The sequence below is a fragment of the Cariama cristata genome, unplaced genomic scaffold (genome assembly GCF_000690535.1).
Source record: "Cariama cristata isolate BGI_N322 unplaced genomic scaffold, ASM69053v1 scaffold14080, whole genome shotgun sequence".
NCBI lineage: Eukaryota > Metazoa > Chordata > Aves > Cariamiformes > Cariamidae > Cariama > Cariama cristata.
In genome coordinates this window covers 26263-47290 of record NW_009595369.1, presented here as the reverse complement: position 1 = coordinate 47290, position 21028 = coordinate 26263, and the positions used below count along the sequence as shown (strand labels likewise).

The 21028-nt window shown below is 38.7% G+C and overlaps 1 protein-coding gene across 1 annotated transcript in view; it reads right to left on the bottom strand.

Annotated features, from left to right (window-relative positions):
- Nucleotides 1–656: 656 nt before the first annotated feature.
- Nucleotides 657–21028, bottom strand: part of EPG5 (ectopic P-granules autophagy protein 5 homolog (C. elegans)) — a gene marked incomplete at both ends in the record, with an annotated part of 43236 nt that continues 22864 nt past the window's right edge. The window contains 20 exons of the mRNA XM_009701793.1: nt 657–842; nt 1562–1737; nt 2617–2720; nt 3587–3662; nt 4311–4518; nt 4638–4798; nt 5588–5801; nt 6850–7044; nt 8020–8176; nt 9765–9907; nt 10482–10644; nt 11687–11858; nt 12889–13030; nt 13940–14063; nt 15913–16140; nt 16344–16510; nt 18066–18185; nt 18957–19067; nt 19595–19792; nt 20405–20549. Of these exons, the coding sequence (XP_009700095.1) occupies nt 657–842; nt 1562–1737; nt 2617–2720; nt 3587–3662; nt 4311–4518; nt 4638–4798; nt 5588–5801; nt 6850–7044; nt 8020–8176; nt 9765–9907; nt 10482–10644; nt 11687–11858; nt 12889–13030; nt 13940–14063; nt 15913–16140; nt 16344–16510; nt 18066–18185; nt 18957–19067; nt 19595–19792; nt 20405–20549 (3190 nt within the window). The remainder of the gene's footprint in view (nt 843–1561; nt 1738–2616; nt 2721–3586; nt 3663–4310; nt 4519–4637; nt 4799–5587; nt 5802–6849; nt 7045–8019; nt 8177–9764; nt 9908–10481; nt 10645–11686; nt 11859–12888; nt 13031–13939; nt 14064–15912; nt 16141–16343; nt 16511–18065; nt 18186–18956; nt 19068–19594; nt 19793–20404; nt 20550–21028) is intronic.

Below are 21028 nucleotides of genomic sequence, written 5' to 3'. Positions count from 1 at the left end.
TATATAATATATACACACACACACGTGCAATACATATATTCCTATACATAAGTGTATACAACATGTACATATATATACGCACATGTATTACAGGTGCATATGCAAACTCTCGCAAATACTACCTCTATTTTGCATGTGCCTGTAACTAAGGCTCTCCAAAATCATGAAAGAGAAAAGGAAATGGACATTGTAATTAAGAGCTGCCCTAACAGGCAGGAAAGCTATACTGTGGAGCATCTTACTTAACCATGAAAGGAAAAACAATTGCACTGTAGTTTTATATAACAACAATAATTTTTTAAACACTAATGAAACTAACATAAATATTTGTTCTTTCCAAAACCCAGAGTGTCATTTTGCATCTCCAGGAAACTGTCTGTATTTGCTTACTCTTTAGAACACTATAGGATCACAGTACCTACAGAAGCTTCTTAAAGTGAGCAGCTCTTCCTTTTTCACACAAGTTATACAAAATACCTCACATTAGGAATTCGTCTTGGTCATCTCTGGAATACTGTTTGGGGTATTTTCCCCATGCAAAAACACACTTCCGAGTTACTTTCTCACTTGCAGAATGATTAAGTCACGTCCTGTGCCCTTCCTAGCAAAAGATTATTCTTCCAAGACGGACAGATATGAACCTTTCCATAAATTACCTCTATGCCTATAAGTTGTTCCTCCTTTGCCAACAGGACCATCATATACAGCAAACAGACAATCATGTTGTGAGTCTGAGGACGAGGGTTGGGATTCCAGGCATCAGAGAGTACACTGACCCAGTTTATTTCACACAAAACATAACCCAAGAATAAGAAACAACTCTTGGGGCTGCCTCTTTCAATCTAGGAAGGAGAAAGGAAAAAAGGCACACAAAACAACATAAGATATAAATACTTTCATACTTTTTAGTTCCTTAACCAACTATAAATCCACAGCAGCATTTTAAGTCAGCAGAGAAGTAGACAGATGCCTCTTCTCCATCACTTTGCCCCCCACCAGAAGAGCTCACATATAACTTTCTAAGCCTCTCAAACAACCAGTACAGAATACCAAGCTACTGCAAACGAGAAAGAAAGAACGTACTACAAACTCTCAGCTGCATGATTGCATCCAATTCTCTTCACTCTAGGAGAAACTAACAAATTCTGAGCCTGTTTAGAACTGCATGAAAAACTCATCCCAAACTGATAAACAATAAATCCTGGAGCATTTCCACACCTACCTGTAGCTTTACATTGTCTCGGACAACTTGGAAGCGAGAACAACACAGTAATATTAAAATATATTAACTCTAACAAAATACATATTAAATATATATCTAGTAAATGAGACATTCAGATAGAGCAATGACAGATTACAAAGATTCCCAGCTTTACAGCTCCCCACAATTTTTATTGTTGCGAAGGAGTGCTACTGACTCGGACAATCACAAAATGAGCAGTTGTGAATGCTACAGACAAACTTTAAAAGCTTACTTGCTGAAAGAACTTCTCCAGCTCTCCACTTATTTTCAAGGACAACACTGATTATGAGCTTAATTCAACAGATGCTGTCTACTCACTTTAAAGAACTCTTCCATAAGCATCTGGTCTGGATGCATTTCCTTCCATGGAAGCCTTCTGAACTCAGTATGGTAAGTATAGAGAATAAACTCTGGCATTTTGGGGGCTGTGCAACATTCACAGTAATGCATTAGATGTAACCAGAGAGCTCCATGGTGGCTTGGTAACAGCTTATCTAGATTCAAAGAAAACAGCTCAATTAATAGCAGAAAAAATTCAGGGAAATCTTCATTACAGAAGGAAGTCCAATTTTGAAGATAAAAAACATAAATGCAAGTTATACTAAAGTACATTCAAAGAAAAAAAAATGCACATTAAGTTTTTAGACTTTTTCTTACAAATCAACAAGTGAGGAAGTTTATGATTTCATGCCCTTCCTCGATCTTTGAAGAGCTGCTGGACAATAATCTGAAGTTATAAAATACCCCTTCCATGTAGAACTTCATTGCCTTTATGTTGGGTTGTTGGTTTTGTTTTGTTTTTTAAAAGATTTATGTATCTCTAATTTTATGAAACATACAATATTATGTTATTTTTAATTATTCATTTTTATAAGACAATTTTGAATGTAGTTCAGCCCTGAAAGTTGTTAACAGGTATTGTGAAATTGATTTTTTCCATTCGTATGTCTAACTACACATTAGGGACAATAAGCAATGGTAAACAGCAGCTCAAAATGATCAGTCCTGGAGCTTAAATTACCCCCAAAGTTAGCTGTTGCAACATGTGTATTGGTCATCGTGACAAGCTACTGCATGTTGTATGTGAACAACATACAGACCTGCAACAAAGTCGTGCACTTCTCATGACAGTTCATTTTGGTTTGCATTTCTTCACATTAACTTTGATAACTGACAGAAATGCATTTATCAATCTACCCTTGCCAAGGAAAAAAAGCTATCTTTTAAGGATGAAATAAAGGAATGCTCCTCATGATCATCTCGGCTAAAAGTTCGTAACAAACAAAATCCCCTCACATCCCAATCAAAAAGTCTTTTTTGGTCTGATAGAACAGAAAGTGCCACTACATTAAAATAGTATGGACTTCACCCACCTTTAAAGCTCTCGTGCAAAAGCTTGATGCAATCGGTAAACAAACAGACCACAGTAGATGCTACAGGAGTGTCGCTCTCTAACCAAGGGTAGCAATGCTGGTTACTTAAAAGAAGCAGAAGTGAAGCAACACAAATTTCAGTGCTGGGGTTACCAGATCATAAACACTTAAGCGACTTAAATATTCTAAAGCGTAGTAAAACAATATAGTACAGGTATCAGCAGTTCTCTCAAACTCAACTCTTTGGGACTGTCATCTTCTTCCTTAGAACAGGTACATACTTTAATGTCACACTGAAGACCCATGACACTGAGCAAGCAGAGATTACTTGTTTGATATTTCATAACTGAATTAAAGACTAGAACACAAGAATTTCTGAAGAGCAGCACATACCACCTGCAGTCAACCTTCTAATTAAGTGCTGAAGAGGCGTTCACAACTCAAAAAGCTTTTCATTTCAGAAGAAAATAAAATTTAAATGTATAACAACACAAACAACTGCCCATGTGAAGACAGAGGTACACAAGACAACAGATCATCATAGGACTGATTTAGCCTAAACTTTATTTACATACCACTGGCATTTGGGGTTGTGTTTGTTCGGCTTTTTTGTTTTGAATTAAAGCATTATAGATATCATGGAAGCTAAAAAAAGGAATCTAAAATTCAAGTTTCAGCGTTTTCAGAACTCACTGCAATTCAGATTTTTCTCATACTAAGCTCTGGTCAGGAAGCAGACATATTTCTGGTATCTAAAATAATTAAGTCAATTTTTCCAAGACTTGGATTGAATAAGTCATAAATTACTTCCATAATTATTAACAATATGACACAAGTACCAGCTATTTAAATGGAAGGTCACAATACAGTCATGAATTAGAAAAAAACAGGTAATAATGAAAGCTACTCTTACAGGGCTACAGTCTTTACTTTAGCAAAAATTCATTTAATTTTAAAATGCAATATATACCTTGCATCTTCTTTATCCAAGACCAGTATCCATGGTTTAAAGAGTCCAGCAATGACTGAATACAAGGACTGCAATGCTAGAAGAAAACAAACCAAAGAAGTTGCTCTTTTTCCTTCAAATCAGCAACAGTGAACATCTTACACGTTTCCAAACCTGAATGCAATGTCCTTTGCTTATTCCAACATTTAATCAGGTCTTCCTGGTCAAATAAAAATCTAAAATGCAATATGCTTCTTAGTGACTCTGGTTCACAATATGGTTGTTTTAACAACATTCACAAGAATTTTTTTATCGCTTATATGTTTTATTAGTATCACCTTAACACATCTGAGACTGTGGGGGTAATGATAATTCACACTTTAAACCTGCATATACTAAAATAAAAGGTATTTTGGTGATTTTCTCCAAATCAAAATCACACCATGATGAAATTCAGTAGTCCCTCGTTCCCAAACCTCTGCTTAGTGCAAAAGAATGTATTTTTCTTTGAAGAAAGTATGATCTCTTCATAAAATAATTTTAAAGCAAGGCCAAATATAAACAAGCTTCCTCCAACAAGCATTAAGATAAAGTAGCATCAACATTTCCCGTCTGTATTTTAAAGTTCTTATCATTATACAAATGCAGAGTAAGAAGATTTTACTGTATATTTAAATGGACTTCAGCAGAGGAAATGAGAGAAACTGAGTGCCTGTTCTTAAGTAATTTGCTTTTAAGACATTACCTGCTAGAATTCTGTTACTGCCAACGGGTTCTTGGGCTAAATTGGCAACTTTGGTGTCAATAAGTCGTTTAATAAGATACTCCAGAAATTTATTCACTTCAGCCACATAAGGACTCCATTTTGAAAACAGGCCAAAAGTCCTGAAGTCCACTGAAGTCAGCCGGAGTTTGCAGAAAGATGTGGAAAGCCATTCTACTGTCTCTCTAACCTGCAAAAAGAAGGAAACTATTAATCAGATACAGAAAGACTGCACAGCAGTGGTGTTTGTCACTGGTAGGCACCTGTTTCAGCTGAAAAACATAATAAATCAATCAAAGAGGCACCCACCTGTTCTGCAGAGAGGAGAATTTTTGCAGCATCTCGCAATACAGGATTTTCGGTAGAATCATTTTTCTTGAAGCTTCCCTGTTCAGTCACTGGTGAACCACATCCCAAAGCTTTAAGTGATGCCTTCCAACAGTCAGGGCTTAGAAGGTGCTCTGATGAACCTTAGCAGAAAGAGAAGGGAATGTATTTGTGAAAATCAGAAGAAGAATATTAGTCCCTTTCCCAATACAAGTCAGAAAAGGCTGAAATTAGAGCTCCTTACTGCATAATAAAAATTAGGTAAGGTATGAGCCTGAAAGCCCCAAGTTCAGGGGTGAGAGATATCTCTAATTTCCAGACATACACAAACTAACATTCCCTTTTGGCATCTACATGCTCTGTTCTTAGAGTTTCCCAGGCACTTCGTACATCCCTGGCTACAAACACATATTATGAGACAGTTGCCGCCTCAGCACATATGGTTTGACAGAAAGGAAGTACTTTTGTTTTCATTCTAGAGGCACATCAGATTATAGGTAGCATCTAATGTCAACCAGGACATTTTCAGTAGATTTCAGTATCAGTCCCAGGTCTCCATAGTTCCAGGTCTCAGTTTGACATTGCAGGGTGCTCAAGAACAAGGATGCTGCATTATAGACTGTGGCATAGTTTTAATTAAGTGCTTCCATTAATAGAAACTCTCCTCCATCCTTCTCCTGTAATATGTGCTGAAAATCTGTCATCACTGATACATGTACTTCGACCTGCAGAAGAGTGTTTCTTTCCAGTAGAGCTAAAATATGTCTAAAAAACATATCACACTGCATGCACATAAAAGTGCATATAGACACTTAAGGAAGTTTAAATCATTCCATATGTGTTGCTATTGAACTCTACTGCATGTAGTTCCTATTTTTAAGCCAGAAGACTTCTGTATGAAAGGCTTAGTATGCATTAATTCAGATACTCACTTCGCACGAACAATCTTAGGAAATCACTATAGTGATCAGGGAACTGATACTGGAGAAGGTTAGTCCAATGCTTGCAGAAGATATTAAATGGCATCAAAATATCTTCTTCAGGTTCAAGGCCACATGCATTGAGAGCCAAGTGAATAGACTCCAGAAGCTTGGTACGTTCAGATAGAGGTGGCTTAGCAACGTTTAACCATTGTGTAAGGTCAAACTAGAACAGAGGACAGGAAGCATTTGTAAGTAGAAGCTTTAACAGCCACAACACCTTTAGGAGAAGGGAGAAATTGTCAGGGGAAAAAAAGAAATCCTGAAGTTTTTATATATTTTTAAAAAACCTAATGAATTTGCACCTCATTAGCCCTAACTCAAAACCAAGGTAACATCCTCCAAAGGTTCTGATTTGGCATATTGCAAAAGTCCCTGAATCTCAGACCCTTGGCAGGGCTCCTCAGATTCATAAAGATGTGTATGAATTTCCACACTTCAGTATCGCTACCACTTACAAGCATCAGACTGGGCCAATCTCCATAGCCCATAAATTTTCAGGTGAAGGTGCAAAGCTTTCGTAGCCTCCAGGCCATCTGTTCAGACCTACGTCAGCAGGGACAATGCTGATCATTGCTGCTAAGGACAGCTCAGTCATACCCAAAACAGCCTGCCTCCTACTCAGGGCTGTCAAACTCTATCTCTGTTTAACTAATGAGGAGAACCAGAATGATTTCAAAGCTTAAGTATAATAGTCATTTCTCCACTGACAATACAGGTAGGCAGTATGACACAGCCCCCAAACAAGAGATGTGCAAATCACCTGCTCTTATCTAATTCTGTACGTTTTAGGATAGGCAGGAAGGACATGGGTGCCAGAGACGGAAGATTCAGACACTGTTCCAAATTTTTTTGTTTGTTTGTTTTTAGGATATCTAGGATTCATCAGCTATTTTGATGAATGTCTCTGCAACGATATCAGGCAGAAGAATCCATCGAGCGCCTGCTTTAATTTCAAGAGTAAGAACGCACTGAAGAATAAGCCCCAGGAAGCACATACTGATACTACCTGGCCTAGGAAAGCATAGTCTAAGCTTTCTAAGCCCTTCCTAAGCTTAAATACAACACATACCATTCAGAATGAGCAACACAGATCTATAGAACCTGTTATTTTAAAGATATACAGGTTTGCATGTCTTTCTTCCTTAGCCTAAAGTCACAGTTTTTTTTTAAAGCAGCCCACAAAACAGAAGCAGTATTCATGAGTACTTTACCTTTGTCAGCAGCATGAAGACAACATCACTGTTATCCTCACTCAGAAAGGCCACAACTTTTTCATATAAAGTCACAAATTCACTGGGAGAAGCAACAGGAGTGAAGTAAGGAGAAAGGAGAGTACAGAGTCTTCGATTCTGCAGGATTGTCTGGAGGAGACGTTTGCATTCTGACTTGGTCCCACTGATGAACACCTGAGGAAATTGGGAACGGTGAGAAAAATGGCCCAGTATCAATCTATTGGAAAAAGCACACCTCTTAAGAGCTTTTTGTCAAAACAAGGACAATTTTGGTCCTTTTTTAAAATAGAAATTTTTCTCAAAATTGACAGACTGTATGAGATCAAGATCAACTAAATACTGCTGTTCCACAAGATATAACGTAAAATAAACATGTTTCCCTAGCACACTTAAGAACAGCACTTGTGACCACACATGTTGTCTAAAAATATATCTAGAAATACAATTTTTCTGATGGTATAGCAAAAGTAAATTAATCTAGATTTCAGCAGCCCTGTCTGATATTAGGAAAAAAAAACTACACCTATGAAGAGCTTCTCAGCACTTCAGCCATTACAGGCACTTAAGGACAGCTGCACATGGAAACAAACTGTATCTAAGAGATGAAAATAAATACCTGGACCCAAAGCAGAAGCTAACACTTCTTCTCAGAGTACCCATGTAATGTGTTCCCCACAGCAAACATTACCACCAAGAAGAAGCATTTATGTTCTCTATCAGCAAACTTCTGGCTAACTCTGCACAAATACTGCAAGGCTGTAGAAGAGAGGTGCCTAAATACAAAGGCTGACAAGATATACATCAGCTACAAAGTGATAACAGCAAGATATATGCCAAAACACTCTTTTACACATTGGAAGTACCCAAACTTTATAGTTACCTGTCCAAAAATCCAGCTTACCTTAGAATCTAACTAATACAGTGAGCATTTATTAGAACTAAGCAGTTATCTCTGGGCAACAGTTTTTATTTTGCTAATATGCAAGCTTAAGCTTTCCTAAAGACTGTGTATATTATACAATTAGTCGAAAGGAAAATAGGATACAAGCTTAGAAGTTAATTTTCAGCCTTCTGAATGTTTTAGACTCCCAATATCAGCAGGCAATTGGTATAAGCATTAGGCATCCAAAAGTCAGAGAATAAACTCACTTGGCCTAGAATCTCAATGCAGGATGTGAAGAACTGCCTTGTGGGAGGACTGCGTTGAGTTTCATCACACACATATTCCACTAACGTAAAAAACAAGCTAATTCCAACTTTCTTAATTGCAGGCATAGGCTGCACCTCGTAGATATTTATTAAGGCCCTGCAAAAGAAAAAAAAAAAAAAGGCAGATTATATTTACATACAGAAAATAACCTGTGACAATAAAGAAAGGTTTCTTGTCAATATACAGCCTTGAGATGGGTATTTCTGGCTTACATGATAATCAAGCATGGGTTCACAGAATCACAGCACGGTTCAGGTTGGGAGGAACCTCTGGAGGACATCTGGACCAGCCCTCCTGCTCAAGCAGGGCTACCTATAGTCAGTTGCCCAGGACTACATCCAGATAGCTTTTGAGTATCTCCAAGGATAGAAACTCCACAACCTCTCTGAGCAGCTTGTGTCACCCTTCAAAGTAAAAAAATGTTTCCTGATGTTCAGAGGGAACCTCCTGTGTCTCAGTTTGTGCCCATTGCCTCTTGTTCTGTCACTGGCCACCCTTGAAAAGAGCCTGCCTCCATCTTCTTTGTAGCCTCCCTTCAGATGTTTCTACACACTGATGAGAATCCCCTGAGCCTTCTCATATCCAGGCTGAACAGTCCCAGGTTTAGCTCAAGTAATTTTGCTGCCTGAAATGGGTACCTCCAAACCTTAGAAAGTCTCCATAATCAGACTCAGAAAGTGATCATCGAAAGATTTTTCCACAGAATAGTTCCAACAGATTATTTCTCCCTCATATCATGTGTTTGGCATGTTCTTAGCCCATCTCAACTACATTTGTACTGCAAAAAAATCTACCTCATTTTACTTAACAGGCTCAGCAATAAAAAAATTAAAACAGAATCATTCTTTTCTTGTGTACGGACAAATAAATTATTGTTGAGCTCAAATCCCCATCTTCACTGAGTCTGAATTAAAACACGTGAAGAACATGTAATTCCACAGATGTAAATCCCAAGAACTAGCTCATCCACAGAATTTTTCAGATTAATGATTAAGAATGAACATGTAGAAATAGTACCTAAATATTTTTACTTGTACAGCCAGTCCACTCTGTAGGAAACCAGCTGTGCTAAACGAATCCCAGCAGAAATCTAGAAGATTGAGAAGAACGGGGTTGCAAAACTGGAGCTCAGGAGTGAGCTATAAAAGGTCTTCAATAGGTAGAAGGCCTTGGCCTAATCCATTTATTCAGCACCCCCAAAAAATTTATAGTATATAGTCCTCTTCCACTGCACAATTTTGTTTCACATATTGAAAAGCTAGTAGAGAGTTATGCTTTGAAGTAAAGAGCTATGTCCTGCACTATAACAGAAAAAAACCTAGAGAGATATTAGAAACATATAGTTTAGCCTATGGCCGACACAGCTGTGGTGTAAGTTTGCCGGTTCCTAAAGTTTAACATAGCATCGCTGTCATCGCTTAACATGCTTTTGTAGGGTTGAAGGGCTATTCTAATACACAGTACAACAAACTGAAGTAGAAAACAATACTGTGTGCCTTTAATATAGAGTTATTCCTTTAGAGGTCTGCATCACAAACACAGGTCTCAGGATTCCAGCTCTGTTCTTGACCCAAGCCAACAAGCATTATGAAAAAACACACAAACAGGTTTTACATTTTAACTCTAACATAAAGAAAAAGAAATATAAAACATCACTACCTAAAACAGTGTCTGAACAACCTACGTTATAAAATTTTCCACATGTACTGCTGCTTCCACAACACCCAGAGAAGGTGGCTTCGTAGCTTCTGCCTGCAGTTGTCTCACTTCTTTACGCAAAGCATGAAGCTGCTGGCTCACTGCTTCATTTTTATGTTTCCCTTCAAACTAAATGACAAAAAGACACATATATTCATTTCAGAATAATATTTTTTGCTAAAAGTCTTTGACGTTGCACCTATTTGTAAAAATGAAGCAGAGCCCAGTAAGAGAACTCCGAATATACATAGTTTTCCTCCAAGAGTTTTGATCAGATTTAGTGTATCGTGCCCAAGCACACATCCTTGGCCATGTTCCTGTTTATCACACACTAACATAATTCATGTCTTATGCAAGACTTTTAATCCACAGGCACTGAAATCTAGAGGGTATCAAGAAATTTATACACTAAGCAACATGGGAATATTTCTATAAATGTTTTCATGTTTCTATTCCTATCAGTTAGCAAATTCCCACATTTACACATTGGGATGCTATGAGCAACACAAACTTTATGCAAGTTATTCTTCAGTTGTTGATCTGTATCTCGCTCTGAGCATTACATATGAGGTATTTCAGGTAACTATTATGTGTGTATGGATTTATTTGGTCAACTGCTATCATTCTTGTAACTATTCAGCCATTTCACTTTCACTATCCATGTCCAACAGCCCCAAAAGAGAAGTCATGCCATGTCTCTAACCTGGATGGTTAGAAGCGCTGCTCCTTGACAGCCTTTATTTGAAGTTCCCCGGCACTCCAAATGGAGGGTGATCTGCTCTTCCCGATTGACATACAGCTTAGGTACTGTGTCCAATATTTCACTATTAAGAGCAACATGCTGAGATTCCCAGAGAGCTGCAGTTCTGAAAAGCATTTAAAGTTATCAAAATCTTTATTGAAAACAGTAATGCTAAGAATTTATAAGCAAGAGATGAGACTTCAATTTAATGTGCTGTACAAAGACTCATGACAATTTCCTAGAAAACATAAAAGGTTATCAAATAAAATTGAGTTAAAACTTCAAAGTAATAAAGAAATAGGTTCGTAAGAACAAAACTACTCAAGTCTGCATGAGTTCTTTTTAATTATTCTACACGACAAACTAGAAGGAAATGAAATAGATGACCTTCTGTAGCAAATGCAATCTTCCACCAGATAAAAAAAGCTGAACTGTGGGATGATTCAGTCAGAGAAAAAGAAAAAAAACAAAAAACAAAACACACCCACACAATCCCCTCCCCCCAAAAAAACAAAACAAAACAACAAACAAAAACCCCAAACAAAACAAACTGCACACTCACAAAAACCACCACTCAAAATTGCTGCTGGAATTATTTAGACACATCCTCTCCTGGGCTTCGCAAGTTTTGTTTTGGTTTATAATACTGTTACTAAATTACTACATTGGGAAAGAACAGCTATAGATTGATCAGCTGTACTTAAAAATAATTCAGCTGGATTCTCTTAGTAGGAATATTAAAACCAGAAAGTCTCTTTCACTCACAAAGCTAGTAGTCACAGAAATCAGATTTCTCTCTTGAGGACCCCAGTGCTTCATACTGCAGCTACTAAATTAGTGCAAAAGGGTTAACTAACTTACTGTCAACTAATCTAGGCTAAAGGGAAGCTTTATTTTGAAAAGTATGCCAAATGAGACAAGAAACTGCAGAAGTTAAATGTCAGCTGATGTAATCTCAGTCATTAGGCAAGACTTGCGTAGTCTTATCTTAGTTAAAGGAGTGGAATGACATGATAGCCAAAGAACAAAAAAAAAAAAAAGTGGGACAAGAAGCAGAAGTCAAGTACTGACAGTCTTGTTCCAACACAAATGAGGCTGCTGTAAAGGGCACCTGAAGACACTGCTAGACACACTAGTGAGGCAGAAGGAAAACAGCTAGGTCTTACTTGGCATGTCGCTGCAAGATATTAAGGTCCATGCGCATGAGCTGAATTGCTTCTTTCTGATTTACTAGACTGGCAGAGGAAATAACTGGCACAGGAGCTTTCATCATCTGGAGTGGAAGAGGGGGCTTGGGAGTATCAAACTTCTTCAAATTATTCATTATCCTCTCTTTGGCTAGAAAAAAAGCAGAAGCAAATTTTGTCAATAAGAAAAGTTTAGGAGAAACCCAACAAAAACAACATTATTTTGCATGAACATTTTTAGTAGCAGACAAATACTTCTCCAGATTCCTCCCTTCTTAAAAAAAATTCACTTAACTAATCTTATTTTTGCTGACAAAGTTAATTTCACACAGCTAATTTTCAGGACCAGCTCCATCACATAAACATTAGCAACCAAGGTCCCATTGCTTTCCTTGTTTCCCCCAGTTACTCCTACCTTCTACCCCTTCAATTTTCCTCTTATCACCTCATTTATTCCCCTCATCTGACAGAGGCTCCCAGACTCAGTATAAACAAAATCCATCTTCCTTTCCTTACAATTCATCCTCACCTCTAGTCTGATCAGCTCCAATTCCTCCCCAAAGCACAGCCTCTCCCCAGGTCAGCTCTCTCCTCCTGCTGATCCCCATTCAGTTCCTTTGCCCAGTGTCAATTCACCTACGAAACTGTTCCAGTTTCCTTCTATTCTCTCCCTACCCTTCTTAATCAGTCCCCAGAAGAATCCAATCTCACCGTATTTATCCCCTTCTGTGCTAGAACAACCCTGTCACCATGCCAGTATTTCAGGGAAAGGCACTGGGAACAACAACAAACAGAGACAATCTTTCTGCTTTCATTTACAGTGGTTTTTGCCTTTGCTTGCAGCTATCTCTATCTAAACTTCAGGAAAATTCAGCCTGTCTGGAGCATGTTCTGTGCAGAGGAATCTTTGGGGAGCTCACCCATAAAGCTCTAGGCACAACATGACTTGCTGTTCTGTGATATGGGAAACTTTCAGCCAAAAACATCGATGTTAGACTCTCACATGAGCATCTTAGTGAGAACACCATGAACCATGAAAGCTTCGTGCAAAATACTGTACCCATAGAAAACAAACTGTGTTAACATCTTTATCCACAGACATCATTATGTTCCCAAAGAAACCAGGGCTTCAACATGACAGTAATTCTTTCTGACCTAGTTTCATTAACAATATCTCTTACCTGATAAAGGGTTGGTGAAATCTGTTTGCCCTGCAGAAACACAGGTTGTATGCGATTCAAGCTGAACCTGCAGCCAAAGGTTTAGAGCTTCCTGAAACTCATGGTGTATGAGTTCAATATTGACATACTCCATCCACAAATCCTAAAGCACAAAAGAATTAAATTATCATACCCATTTTGGTCAGTACCATATACTGTGCATCCATCCCAGTAGCTGGGGAACTAAAATAAGTATACAAAACTAGACCCTGCAGTTTTAAGTCACAGAAAAATTATTACTGTGGAATCTATTCTAAAAAAAGAAAGTTGCAGAACTTTTATCACATATACAAATAAGCCACTGAAAAGCACTCATGACACTTACAGAAGAAATCTGACAAGCACACATGGTATAATTTCTAACAAGTAACAGAGAAAGGGTAGACACTATTAAAACTCTGTTCCTAAAAAAGGAACACAGAGGAAACCAAGATAGTCTAAAACATCAGGGCATGCTTAACAGTAATCAGGCTAAAGCAGGCTGTGTTTCCAGTGGTCACATACACTGGAGGAATAAAAACAAAGAAGGCGTGAGGAAATGCCCTTCCAAAATCTCTCCTCTCACAGGTTTTTTTAATTATACTAACTCTTTAGACTTACTGGACAGAATAATACACACTTCCTGCTAACTTGTATTTGAACCTGACATATTACAGACTACCAACACGAGCAGATTTCAACTTCCAGTCTTTTGTCGTTTAAAGTTCCAACTTCAATAATTCTCTAAAGTTATCTTAGAACATAAAAAGAATTACAGAACAGCACAGAATACGGACTGTGTTCTCATTAAGATATGCAAAAAATCTACACGAGTCCTCACTCAGATACAAAGGCAGGCAGTTTTGGACAGCAGAGGATTTGGAGGGAAAATGTTAAGAGCTGTGAAGGCATCTTACATGCTGTACACATACTAGAGACCAGTGACACCAAGTCTCTCACTACTTTAGAGGACCCATTTTAACAAGTGAAGTGAATTTTGGATCCCAGATTGCCAGTGTCATTAGCACTTCACCTGTTGATTCTGCATGACTTTAGCAAGTCTATGTGCATCATATTGCTTCGGTAAAGAAGGAATGTACGTGTCTCCTTTCTGGAAACTCTCTTCTTCCAACCACAAAACAAAAACATTACAAAGCCTGGGAAGAAAAACAAAAAAAGGAGGAAAAACAAAATCAATGTGAACTTTAAATTGTATGCATAGTATGTATTATACAGAAGTCTCATTCTGGGGTTTAGAGTTAAGGCAACAAATAACACTACAAGGAGACATGGCTCAAAACATAGATATTTCAGGGCTTTGTGACTAGTTTACTGAGTGTCAGTTCAAAGACCAGCAATAGAATTAAACTATGTAGAAAAATATCAAGAGCAGCAACAAAGAGTAACAAGAGGAAAACATTTATGCAACTTAACAAACGACCCAGGACTGGAATAGTCTCCTATGTCAGGGAATCTCATCCACAACCCCATTCAAAAGACCAAAGGAAAAAACAGAGTATATTTAAGCAATTCTGGCTTCTCACCCCATGACTTCTCTAGAGCACCCGCTCCAAAAGGTCATATCTGAATTGAGTTACATCTTTTAATTCCTTTTCAGACTCAAATTCATGGCTAGTTTATTCTCAATTCCCCCTCTGCTAACACTGAACTTGAATATAAATACACATCTTTCTTCAACTGGCATGATTCTACTGAGTGGTACCCTTTTATAATTGTATCATCCAAGCTTTCCTTACAAAAAAGAACTAGAATGCCATTAAATCTTCACACTGTGGTACTAAGTATCACTAGCAAACTCCTGTTTTCTGTATCAGCATCATTGGTGGAAAAAATGGAAGCAGTCTACTTCCAAGAGTCAGCCCTCATGAACTCTACCAGTGTTTTCCCTCCTGCCTAGGTGGTCATTAAACTTCCTGAGCATAAGATTTACTTGGTTGTAGAGTAGTCTGGTTTTATGTTGGAGTAGGGAACTCCTTTGAAATGAAAAGCTGAAAATATTAATCACATTACACCCAGTGAGCATCTCTGGATTATTTTTCACAGATGACCAAGGAAGATTTATGATCTCCCTTGTTTGTTTGTACAGTACTTACTGATTGTTGGGGGGGGAGGGGAAAGTACTTAAAAGAACCTCAGATCCCATATGCCCAAAACCGCTGAACAAAGGGGTCTTTCCAAATAATCCTAACTAGTTCCTGGGAATATTCAGATACTGTAATACTGCAAACATTTCTCAAGGTAGATTTCTCAGATCAAAAGTCTCTATGTAACAGAATCACAGACTTCTGAATAGCATATTTACAGTTCAGTGTGCACAAGATACATGGCTCTTAGAAGTTATCACCCCTTACAAAAACGAGTGTTCACCAGCTGAGTCGCAGCGAGTCACCATGTCCACCTCCCTAGCCTACTCCAACACAAGACAACAGTCTTGCGCTAAGGTTTTGGTTAAGCAGACATATCACTTCCCAGCTGGTACCAAACACACTTGTCACAGCTCAACTTTAGCATGCTAACTGGGCAAACTGCACTAACTGAATCATGTTGAAGTCCCCAGTAAATTCTCTGATGAAGTAATCTTACTCAGACATAATTTTAGGCCCCTGTCTGTGACAAACAGATGTATATACACAAGTAGCATTTTACATTTATCACTAGTGATGTACATACCGGTAGCAGGTATGTCTAAACAATATTTTACCAGCATGGGGACACCATTAATTAAAAAGCAAAGCTCTCCCCTAAGCAGAGCAACAACTCTATCAACAATGTTTTACTTTTAGTAGTAAAATCAGCCCCTTCTCAAAGAAACAAGTTGGATCAACAGAGGAACAGATTTGACCACAACTATGCATATAACAAGTGCCTGCAGTACATCTAGTTCAGCCAAGAGTCACACCCCTTCATGTCTCCCACAGCTAAGACAGTGCTCTTGTAGTTGCATTAAATAAGATTGAACTGGGCAGGCTTTTTTTTTTTTTTTACCTGACAAGTTCCTTATGTAGTTCTGGTGAAGTCAGGTAATCTGATGAGCAGCTTGCCTTCTCTGGTGATCTGTCACTGCCCTCTGCAGGACTTTCCACTCTTAGTGCTTTACTCGCAGCATGGTGGAAGTCTGCTACCTCTATTAAGCGCTGTTTCATTTCATTTAGTAAGTTAACATGAGTTGCACTCTGGAAAAAACGTCTTCCAATACAGCCATCTACAGGTAATCTAAAAATGAATAGAAAAAGAGCACAGCAAAGTCTTGTTGCAAGTGTCAAATCAGCATCTCTGCAAATAAACCGACTCTTCAGAGAAGTTGCTGGTACCCACTGCTTCCAGATGCAGTCTTTGTGTAAGACACTTGGATCTCACTTGCAGCGCCAACTTACTAGTGCTTGCTAATCTGCTATAGCACTAATGATCAGACTCACCCATACTGTGGTCCTGGTCGGTGAAGGTAAAGGAGGAAGAATTTCTGCCAGATTAGTGGCATGAGAGGGTGATCAGCAGGGGTAGCAAGGGCCTGGTGAGCCCAGCGGTAAATCATGAGCCTCTGAAGCGAAGGAACAATGGGCAGCTTCAGCTGGGTCTGTGCTTTCTGCAGAAAGAACATTTTCAGACCAGTGTTCTGCTGCAGTTCCTGTTACAGGCTAACTTAACAGATTAACACAACATGAAAACTCAGCAATTACAGAGGAGAAAACTTTGGAAATATTCACACATCTGTTACAGGTCTTAGAGGAAGAGCTGCCCAGCTCATAGTTATGTTGGACAGCTGTTAAGAGATCAGTGCTACACCTCTGATACTTTAAAAAAAAAAAAATAGCATGATGGCTCTGTGATGCAAGGCCAACACATGGGTCATTGGTGTTAATTACAGTTAATTACTGTTCTTCCTCACAGAGGTATATGTTCCTGGTTTAGACTTCCATAAGACCTCTGATGTTACAGAACAAAGCAGAGCACACTCCAACCAGTAAAAATAACAATCTTAAGCCATGCGAGGATGCAGAATCCTATAGCATACTACTTTTAGCTTTTTCCAGACTACATTCCATACAGCCCTACTGAAAGTCTAAAAGGTTAAGTAAGCGCAATGTGAAGAAACAATACAGAAGGAAAAAATTTTACTTTGCTAAAGCAGAACAAAGGCAAAGTAACATATGAGCAGCAGCACTCCATATTAACAACACGGAACGCTACTCCACGGACTGACTAAATCATTAATAAGTCACACACCAAGCTCCCATGGAGCGGGGAATGGGAGGCTTTCCTGAGTTCCCAAGTCTCAGTGCAGACCCAGGCACTTCCTCATCCCCCACACTAGACCTCGGGAACCCCAGGCACCCTTTTCCACACACTACCCAGATACTATCTCACCATTTTCCAGCTAAATTGAGACATGCAAGCCAAGGGATAAATGTTCTCCAGACTAGTCTCCAAGGATGGAAGCCATGTACCAGTCTGGACACAGCCCAAGCAAATCTATTTTCATAGAGCTTCTAGACTACCTTCTCCATTAAAAGCCATTGAAACTGTCGAGATGAAGGACAGGTCAAAAGTTACACTTTGACATTGGACAGTTTAGTTTTCCACTTGCTTCATTCCAGAACTTCTAACTGAATTTGGGTGAAGAACCTCGAAAAATGCTGCAACATGGCTTAACAAGGTACTTAATTGTCTGTTCTTTAAGGGAGAGAACTAAACAGTTCTGAACATCTCAGAAAATAATTCAGCAAATACAGAGAAAAGTAAACCCCAGACTTCTGCAAAATTCAGATAATCTGAGAAATGCTCTTTGAAATATAGACACATTTTCCCACCTGTAAAATAAGAGTATCTGCACTCTCCATCTCAGTGGTATAGAATAAATCCACTGAAGATCGTGAGGCGTTCAGACAACCCAGAAAAATCATGCACGAAAACTAATCGGTAACTGAAGTTTTCTGTAAATAATGGTATAGTAAAAAACCAGATATTTGCATAATAGTTTTTGAACATTCAACTCAAAATGTAAAAGAAAACTACTGAAGTATATTTTCTCCTGGAAAGCCAGATAAAGCCTTAGTTATGCTTTTATGCCAGTAAGACAGAGTACACAAGATAGAAACCAAATAATACAAGAGAACACTTTTCTCCAATAGTTCTCTCACCTTCAAAGCTTGATCAGGAGTTAAAGCATTAATAACCAACTCCCCTTCCACAACTCTGCGAAGCTGTGAATCTTCTTCAAATATTGACTCCATATTTAACACCATCCATGAAAACCAGACCTGTACAACACAGTAACAACAGAAACACTGAAAACAAAACGGCAGGGGTAGGATCAGGAAGCTTGCTGTTTTCTTAAGAGGAATACGTCTTTGTCAGATTCTTATTACAAAATTGGAAAAGCAGTATCATATCTCAACAAGTAGACTGAAAACCAGTTTCCTCCTTATCTACATTCAAACTTCTCCTTTGTATTTTGTACAGTCTTGGGAAAAAAGGGGGATACCACGGACATCTGACAGAATCATCCAGAGAGTTCTCGAGGAAACAACTTACTCAAACCAAGTAAAATAAGATCTCCTCTCTCCCACCTGCACTACACATCTCCAATTGTGATATTGTAGGTTTTCCTTCTTTTTGCTCAAATGAGGAACTTGCTTAAGCAGAGAGAAAGCAACTAGTATTCAAAATATTTATCAGATAGAGACTGATCTAACAGAAAAGTCAGGCTTTACGTATTTTCTCTCATTAAATATATCGAGAACAATTGAAGATCAAAAGAAATCTTAACTAATAAATCCTATTATAAGAGTTCTTGGACACAGATCAGACAAACTCTCTCTGTGCAACTTCCCTTTAGTAAAATAAACGCACAGCATTCCCTTAGGCTAAATTAGGATTTTATCAGAAGAAAACCCACTAGTACTGGGATAGGAAGAAACAGTGAACAAGAGAAAAATCTGCAAAAACCTGAAAAGCAGGAAAAAAGTACCCTAGACACCTGTATATTGCTTACTCCAGGGTTGTTCATACAACACCATCACACCACTTACCTGAGAGGAATTGGCATTGCCCTCAACAAAGGAGGGTGTCACATTGCCTGCCACAATCCAGCTAACAAGCGAAGACAGTAGACCTTTGTCACAATGATAGCCCAAAGCATTCTGCATGGAAACAGGAAACATTTGGGGTTTTTTTGCAAGCAGTCTAATAGATGACTTACAAGCTCTACCTTCATCCAGGTTCCTTTCTGACTCCTGTTGCCACTTCCCAACCTTAGCTCAGCCAGCCAGCAACTGCTGAAATGCCTGCTTGTACTTATTTCTTTTTCAGTGAAAAGGTTCTGTTACACTGACAGTGTCTGTCTTTTCAGGAGAGGAAGCTCTATTTTTGTTCTAAACACACTATCAAACATTTGAAATGCAAAGACCACAAACTAAAATACTATGATAAAACTCATATGAATGACACCTGTGCTCCAAATAGGTTTTAACTATTATTATTATCAAAATATCAGACATTTCATTAATCTTGACCTACTCAGAAACAAATCAGATAACCCCATTATCACTCATCATCATGACTATTCTTGTCGCATTTCAGGAAAATATATTCACATCAAAATTAGAACCAGCAACACATGAACTGACCATTTACTCAACAGCCACATCAATACACCACACTTGCTTACCTTGTGTTGCTGGTAAAGCAGTTTTTGTACACAGTCCTCTTGACTGTACTGAAAAGCAGCTTTACATAGGTCATCCAGCAAGAAAAGCATTGCTCGGTCCCTGTGCCACAGCTGCTGGCTGGTGAGCACCTGAACCCAGAACTCCAGTACTGCAGCTGGCCCCACTCCATGTGGCTGGTCACTTAGAAAAATGTGAGTCTGCCAAATTAAAGGGTAAAATTATCCAAGACATTGCAGCTTCAATTAAAGCTTAAGAATTTATTGAAGAACTTTTTAACTTGCATAAGGCTGTGGGCCTATCCTTAAAATAAATAATTTACAACTATGCTCTCTAGGACTACGTAAAAATAGTTTTGTCATCTCCAAACTCCAAATTTCTGTAGATTCTGTAGCCTTGAGAGCTGAGCATCTTGTGCTCACACAGGAACATTTTTTCATATCACAGCCATAAATTAATGGTCAAAAGCAAAGCTTTCAAGCATTAATATATCTGCTGTATTCCTCAAGCAACACAAGTGAGATAGTGCTGCGTATTACATTCTCTTTTCAGGCAGTTTTGACCTGGTATTAGAAAATGTGTCTTCCAAGGCTGGAAGGTCCAGTGTCACATGCATTGCCAGATTTAGGCAAGTTTAAGCAGAAGTATTTCAGGAAACCAAACCCAACTATCTGTGCTTGATGCAGGGTACTCCGTGGCTGCAGAACTGCCAGATTCAGTATCCTTTCTAACCTTAAACACTAACTCAGTCAAAAAAGCCTACCTGTTTTTATCCCCCCTCCCTCCCTTTTTTCAAAAAATAATCTTCCTACCTGTATCATACTACTGAGCAGCTTAACATTTTCTCCAAAGCTCACTCCTGTCAAGTGCTGTGTTACTTTATGGGTAACCTGCTGCGTCACACCTTGAGGGACTCCACTATCCAGATGAAGGAACAGCTGGATATAAGATAAAAACCTAGGGATGTCAACAAATTAAATTAATTCTAAAATTTCTTCTACTACAGAAAACCCGCTTCTAGAGAATTTAAAACCAGCTCAACAGCACTGGTGACACCCATATACAAGGACTTTGATTCACAACCATGCCGCAGTTCTAATTGCGTCATTTGAAATGTATCATAGGCACAGTGCGAACCACAGAATCACAGAATGATTTGGCTGGAAGGGATTTTAAAGACCACCCAGTTCCAACCCCACTGCCATGGGCAGGGACACCTTCCACCAGACCAGGTTGCTGAAAGCCCCATCCAACCCGGCCTTGAACGCTTCCAGGGATGAGGCATCCACAACTTCTCTAGGCAACCTCTGCGACTGCCTCACCACCCTCACCATCAAGAATTTCTTCCAAATATCTAATATAAACTGGAAGAAGGTAGATTTAAAGCCATGGCCCCTTGTCCTATCGCTACAGGCCCTTGTAAAAAGTCCCTCCCC